This window comes from Lactuca sativa, chromosome 4, assembly GCF_002870075.4.
Source record: "Lactuca sativa cultivar Salinas chromosome 4, Lsat_Salinas_v11, whole genome shotgun sequence".
In the NCBI taxonomy this organism is placed as follows: Eukaryota; Viridiplantae; Streptophyta; class Magnoliopsida; order Asterales; family Asteraceae; genus Lactuca; species Lactuca sativa.
Window position 1 is genome coordinate 64926678 of NC_056626.2, and position 7708 is coordinate 64934385.

General features: G+C 35.0%; 1 protein-coding gene across 1 annotated transcript; it reads right to left on the minus strand.

The window, feature by feature from the left end:
* Positions 1 to 1168: 1168 nt before the first annotated feature.
* On the minus strand, positions 1169 to 4076 carry LOC111890346 (uncharacterized). Its single transcript, XM_052770884.1, has 5 exons — positions 3790 to 4076; positions 3333 to 3711; positions 2608 to 2809; positions 1893 to 2521; positions 1169 to 1462 (listed from the first exon to the last, which is right to left on the minus strand). Exons 1-5 carry the CDS (start codon positions 4074 to 4076, stop codon positions 1169 to 1171), a joined length of 1791 nt encoding a protein of 596 aa, XP_052626844.1.
* Positions 4077 to 7708: the final 3632 nt, after the last annotated feature.

Consider the following 7708-nt stretch of genomic DNA (forward strand, 5'->3'; position numbering starts at 1 on the left):
TCATCTTCTTTATTATCAGCTGCCTTCGCTTCAGATGTGATGGCCTTCTCAGGTTCATCAAATAGAAGCATGAACTCTTCATAAAGATTATCCAAAGGGATATTCACTTGGTTCGTTGGAGGAAAGATCTCTTTCATTAGGTCATCATTCGCTTGATTTTTCTTTAAGTAGTTGTCATCGAATGTGACATAATAGGTTTCTTCAATCCTTTTGGATGATTTGTTGAGAACCCTATATGCTTTTGATGTTAGCAAATACCCCAGAAAATCCCTTCGTCAGCCTTCTCATCAAACTTGTTTCGTTGCTCATTGGAATTGAAAATAAAACACCTGGAATCGTAAACATGAAAGAATTTTACGTTAGGTTTTCGTTTATTGATGATTTCATAGGGAGTAACAGAAAATCTTTTATTGAAAAGAGATCTATTTTTAGTAAAACAGGTAGTGGCAACAGCATCAGCCCAAAAGTAAAGCGCCAACGATGTGAACGAAAGCATGGTCCTTGCAGCTTCACACAGTGAAAGGTTTCATCTTTCAATGATCCCATTTTGCTATGGAGTATAAGGAGCAGAAAAATTATGAGATACTCCCTTATAAGTGAGGAATTCTTTAAATGCTTGGTTCTTAACTTCCAAACCATTGTTGCTTCAAACATTACGAACTACCTTTCGCAATTGTAACTCAATTTGCTTGATGAAATCTTTAAGCATAGGAGTTGCTTCATACTTCTGCTTAAGAAAGAACACCCAAGTGAAATGAGAAAAATCATCTACAATTACGAGAATATACTTATTACCACCAATACTCTCGATTTCAAATGGACCACAAAGATCGATGTGAAGAAGTTCGAGTGGCTTAATAACCTTTGTGTTCACTATTGTTGGATAACTTTTCCTGCTTTGCTTTCCTAATTCGCAGGTGGCACATAGATGATCCTTGTCATACTTCAAGAGGGGAAAACCTCGCACATGATCACCAAGAACCAGCTTGTTGATATCTTTGAAATTGAGGTGCGAAAGTCTCCTATGCCACAACCAACTATTGTCTATAGCAGCCTTAGTAAGTAGACATATAGAAGGCTTCCTTTGTATTATATTGATGTTTAATGGATACATCTCGCCTTTGCGTTTTAATTTAAGCAGCACTGTTTTTGTCTACTTTTCGATAATTTATGATCCTTCATCATCAAACGAGACCTTCAATCTTGTAACAACAACCAACTCTGAAACACTTATCAAGTTGTGTTGTAGTCCTTCCACATACGCCACTTTACGAATCGAGAATTTGCCATTAGTAATCATGTCGTAACCTTTGATTTCTCCAAGTGCATTATTATCGAACTTCACAACACCTCCATCCTTCAGTTCTCTATATTCTCTTAGCTCCTCATTTCTTCCCGTCATGTGACATGAACATCCACTGTCAATATACCATTCAGTGTCAAACTTATCATCATGAATTAACTGCAAGAATTAAGTAGATTTAGGGACCCAAAGATGTTTGGGTCCTTATGAGCCTTTTACAGATATTGGATAAGCAATAGAGAGATCAACCATGTAGGTTCGTTTAATTAGATTTGTTTGATCTTTCTTCTTTATTGTGAAAACTTTGATTTTATTGCTTTTTCGTTTCTTCAGAATCAGATTGGATTTGTTTATTGTTAGCTTGATTCTTGACAACTTCTCTCTTAACTCTCTTAGGGTTAGCAGTCGATATCTTAGTTTACGCTTTAGGATTCGAGACTATCTTTCCCTTTCCTTTAACATCCTTGGGTGATACAAATGTGGAATGAGATCTTGGTTTCTCAATATGCTCCTTAGGAAAAGAGGGTTTTTGAACGAAGTTTGATTTTAATCTGCAGGAGTGACAATGCGAACACTGACTAGGACTTGCTTGCGAAAGAGCTTTCGTACTCTGATTTGAAGATTTTTCTCTGCGAAGGTAATTGGAATTTTGAGATTGCCAAAAATTCTTCCTCTCACTGAGATTATTCTGATATCTCTGATTCCTCAAACGTTTTTGCTCAGCAAGTTGTTCAGCTGACTTGTGAATATTCACTTGAGGTTTCGCTTTCTTCACATGAGGTTTGTTCTTTGCCGACTGAGGTTTGGTTTCGCTTTGAACTTCCTTGGTGCCACTTGGGCTACCCTTTTTAAAATCCAAAAGATTGTCTAGTAGTTCTGCTACATATCTTCCTTTAACTTTCCAAGAGGTTCTTTCAGACAAACCCTTCGTTTCATCTGCATTGCCTATTGGTGCAGACCAAAAGAATTCAGCACAACCATCTTTGTATTTTTCATTAACGAGCGACGTAAGTTCAAATGTTTTATTTTTGTCTAGTCCTCCTGTGGCAAACACTTGATTGGGAACAGTTTGGACCATAGGGAAAACAGTTGCTTTCACTTTTAATGTTTTTGGTTCATTTTGAGAAATACGAGCGAATTCAACTGAATTTTCTGAAATGAGAACTTTCGCCTTTTCATTTTCCTCTTGAAGGAATTGCGAACAATCAACCTCATCTTCTACAGATATTCACTCATTTCAGTGTCCTCATTGAATTCAGACATATTTTCAACGTTTAATTTATTGTCTGAACTCAATTTTGAACTCAACGAATCAAATTTTTGTACATTCTCAGTTTTGATTTTTAATTTGTCATTTTCATCATGTAATTGTCTCAACGTGTCCATGTGATCCTTGGACTTAATGTATGATTCAGTTTTGTCTAGTCTAATTTTATAGGCTTCAGAAGTTTCATCTGATGAAACGATAGATTCACATTGAAAACAATTAGCATCAATTTCATCTTCCTTTAATTTTAAAAATGGCAAGATCATTTTATGAATTTTCTTACCAATTTCACAATCTAAATGCAATTGAGTGAGAAATCAAACAAGAAATGTTTCTTTGTTTTAAAAGCTTCAAATTATCTTGTTGTAAATAAATATACTCATCCCTTGACCTAGAAAGCTCGGACTCAATCTTCTCAATCCATATTCTCCGCTCCTCACTTTATGATGACACCCTGCTCATTTTATCGGTCATGTTAGCGTTTGATATGCGAGTTTGTTTCAAACTTTCACTTATACTTGAAAAGATGAATTTTAAATCATTTAAGTCGGTTTCATAATTAGATACTAGAATATTAAGAGATTCAAGAATAGAATGTACCTTATTGATCAACTGATCACATTCGCTGATCTGTGTAAGAACTGGCTTCGCAGTGAAGCAGTTGACATCCCTTCATTCATCCGCATCTCCCTTTCCATCATCTGTTGTGTACCCTCACATTTGTGACATTACATTTGTCACCACAAAGCATCTTCGACTCACATGCGGCTCTCTTTTTGCCACCAAGCTCTTTCCATGAGTGGGTTTTCTGACTTCTTCATCTTTGGAATCAGTGGACCATACTTCCACTCCACCACACTCGTTTTCATCATTATTTTCATGCACAACCAGAACAGGCATAACATTATCATCTTTCTTTTTTTGCTTGATTTCCTCAAGCTTGCGAAGATGATACGCCTCATCATCCTCTCCCTCCTCCTTCTCGTTCGTTCTTCTTAGCATGCAATCTTTTGCTAAATGATTCTTACCGTGACAGTAGTTGCAATCATATCGCGAATCACCTGCAACCTTCTTCTCTTTTTTATCTTCTTCTTTCTGGAAGTTGTTGACTTTATCCTCTTTCACCTTTTCTGAACTATAGCTTCCCTGCCAATTTCGGTTTTTGGAAGGAAAATTTTTCTTTGCAAATCTCCTAGCTTTTGACACCATTAGAGCATACTCTTCATTTCTGAGTTCGCAGTCAGAAAGGTTAGACTCAAAATCATCCTCATTAACTTTGTTTCTCTTTGCAACCATAGCCAATGAACCCATGCCTGACACAACTTTAGTTTCTTTAGTAACTTCACTTTCGTGTGACTTCAAGATCCCTAGCAACTTTTCTAAGGAATAGTTTCTGAACTGTTCGTGGGCTTTCACTTTCGATACCACTACCATCCATTTTAACCTTGGATCATTCATAAATCTTACCTTCTGCTCGATGACTTCGTGTCGAATCCCATGCTTCATCATTCGGCTTAAAAGATGATTGAAATGATTGAACGTTTGACTCAGGTTTTCATTAGCCTTTGTACAAAATGCACCAAATTCAGACAACAATAGGTTTTGAGTTGAATGCTCCAGATCTACGTCTATTGAGTAAAGCTCTTTAAGCTCTTCCATATGGCTTTTGCAGTATCACAAGTGCTAACAAGACGAAATGTATTAGCCTGCAATGCAAATCTAATGATTCTCATTGCTTTGATGTTGCTTTGCAGTTTGTCTTTCTCATCTTGAGGAACTTCTTTGACATCAAGAAGAAGTTGATTGAGTTCAGTCTGAGTTTTAATCTCCCTTCTTGTTCCAGAGTGAACAAAATTTCCAACAGTAATAACTTGCCAGATCAAGTATCCATTATCTTCCAAACCTAAACCGTAATCTTCAAAGTGAAGTGCCCAGACTTCATAGTCGCTAGGAAAGAGAATGGGAATCCTAGTTGTAGACCTAATGTTGCTAATGGAATTGATTTGAGAATCACCATGCGACATCTTTAAGAAGATCTTTGGAACCAATATATGAATCAGACGTGTAAAACTTAGGGTAATATTTAAATCACAATCACAGCGTCAAGAACACGAAGATGACAGCTTAAAAGGATTTAATATCAACAGAAACCCTAATAGCTTCTTTTAACAGAGAAGATGTATATGGATTACACAGTCTCCTGCTCTGATACCAATTGATATGATTAAAATCCTTAATGATCGACAAGATTCAAACAGGTAAATAAAGAACACAGAGATGATAAAACAAATGCTGAATGATTAAAAGTCACGCGTCAGATGAACTCAATGAAGAATTTCAACTATAGAGGCATGCTAGGGTTTACAAGAGTTTCTATTTCAAAAACGTTAATGATCTACGGTGCATGCATGCACTATTAAGACTCTAACCGTAATTAATGAGACGACATGGACAACCCTAATATCAAATACAAAAGGACTAACTAAATAATCACAATGACGCAATACATAACACCTTACGTCGTCTTTGTGACAAACCCATATTCTTGGTGAAGTCATAACCGCTTTTCCTGGTGAAAGGAACAATTTGGAGAACTTCTATATTATTTACTTTCTGTTGATTATTTTTCTTAGATTAGTTTTACATTTCTTATTTATACTTGAATTGTATCCGATCAAATATAGACCTTCAATTGGTATCGGGGTGATCCTTAAGGAAAGTACAAATAGATGTATAAGGTAGTACGGGGTCGTACTACTAGAAGTACAGGATCCGTACGCGATTCAAGGAAAGTCACAATGGTACCAGGTGTTGAATTAGATGTCTAATCCCATAACTATTATTGGTATGTACACGACGCGAGAGTAGCATGGTCCATTTGGGTTGCATACCATCAGGACAATTTGTTAGGATAGACTTTTGAGAAGAGGTTATATATGATTTATTAATATATTATAACTGCTAATATATTAATATGAAATCATATGATTTAATTAGTATTGATCAAGAATTAGTTTGAAATTAATTTAGTGATCAAAAGAGACTAATTAAATCTATGGGGACTAATTATGGTAATTGGTTATATTTATATGTGTTGGGCTTATGATCCATATTGGACTAAGTTTATGTATGGATACATAAACAGTTGGGCCACCTGAACCATGGATCATAAAACCCATGCATATGGATTTGGGTTTTACCCATGACCTTTGGTATCCTACATATAAATATGTTACTTCATGATCAATTTCGTATGCTTCTATGCTTAGAGAAAGATGAACGATTTTGGTGTATGGAATTCTCTCTCAAAATGGCATCCTTTGTCCTAGATGTGTTGTGATTCCAGTTGAGATGCAACACTTGGGGCACTAAGTTCTTAAAGGCCAAATTCTTCCTAGCAACATCAACAACATCAAGAGGTATGTCTAAAACTTGTTTTATTATACATATGTTATTTGTATGCTAGTTGTAGGTTTAAAGCTTTGGAAACTATATGCATGTATAATTAGAGAAAACATAGATCCAAAGCTTTTAGGGTTGTATGTGCACCATTGGATGTTGTAATATACAAAACCCAATAGTGGTATCAGAGACATGGGTTGTTTTCTATTATACTTGATGTAATTATTGGTTTTCAAAGCAAAAAAATCATTTTTTCTGCATTATGACAATAAGATTCGCCGAGTCCACTAGGTGACTCAACGAGTTGCTTGAAGATACTCTTGGACTCATCGAGTGCATCAAGGAACTTGATGAGTTGGCTGTCCTGGATGCATATTTTTGTATTTTTTTGGCCTGTTTTGGATTAGGATCATTACCACAAAATGTTTTTGTTCATAAAATTTGATTTTGATGCTATGGTAACGATTAGCCTCATCGAAAAACAAGATAATTGTCAAAGTTTCAAGATTTGTATTAGTATTTATGATTAGCTAATTTTTGAAAAATTGTTGATGTGAATTATCTTTACTTATGGGTTTGATCTAGATCATTGAAAAATTATTTGATTATTGCGTTAATTGGAATAATTTATCTTAATGGTTTTTGCGAACTCCATAACTTGTCCTCAAGTTATGCGAAATGAAGAGTTTTTCTTTTTAAAAGATTCATTTAAAGCTCATAGGTTATAAAAAATGAAAGGTCTTGTTTTAAATGTCATCATAAAATAGTTTTATGTCTTCCATAACTTGTAATGGAACTTGAAAAGTCATCCTCAAAACCATATTAAACTCATAAGTTATGGAAACGAAAAGTTTTTTTGAATTGTTCAAAACTTGCCCTCAAGTTTTGGAATTTGTAAAGTTAACCCCCCCCCCCCCCCCCATGTATACTTTAATTCCAACACTTAGAATTTTAAAAGTTAAAATTCAACCCTTATGCTATTATGATATTAAAAGTCTAATATATATATATATATATATATATATATATATATATATATATATATATATATATATATAAGAACAAAGTCAGTCTTACCGTTATTAGGACTCATTCACAAAGCCAGTCTATAAGGGGGTATAAGGTTACTGCCTATAAAATGGCAGTTTAATGGGTGTCCAATCTCACTTACCGTTTCCTTGACTGGTGGAGGGTTGTTAGTTGAACGGGTAGGACATGACATTAATTCTCCCTTCATTAAAAGTATAATGATCAATATAAAGTAACTAAACTTTATTAAAATCCCAGTCTTAGTTACTTTAGGAAAATGTGAATTTGGTGCTAACCTATGAAATTGCACTTTGCACCTTGTTAAGTTGTTAGTGGAGCGTGTTTGGTTAACCGGCATACTAATCTGGGACTTACAATGTGTGGCAAAGGGTAGCTTGATGTTAATCATAGATTAGTGGAGCATGTGTGGTTAGTGAGTACACTGATTTGGTGGTTGTAACATTAAGTGTACTAAGCTAATTTTCATGGTTATTCAATCCTTGTTTGTGATCCTTGGCATTCCAATCACAAAATTGAAGGGCACAATCGAGATTTAAACATGCCATTAAATAGTCCAATGAATCTCAAAGGATCTAGGAATTTCAATTCATTTAAAACCTAATGTTAAATTTCGTTTTTCATGGTGGAAATTGGTAAATCGTCATTTGTCTACCTTTAAATATTTTGCAAATTGGATTATGGCACCC

Coding starts and splice junctions, on each gene's coding strand:
- LOC111890346 (XM_052770884.1), bottom strand. CDS start 4,076: ATGAAGCATGGGATTCGACACGAAGTCATCGAGCAGAAGGTAAGATTT. Junction 3,712..3,789: donor TGCGAACTCAGAAATGAAGA/GTATGCTCTAAT, acceptor TTGGCAGGGAAG/CTATAGTTCAGAAAAGGTGA. Junction 2,810..3,332: donor TGGCAAAAAGAGAGCCGCAT/GTGAGTCGAAGA, acceptor TTAAAATTAAAG/GAAGATGAAATTGATGCTAA.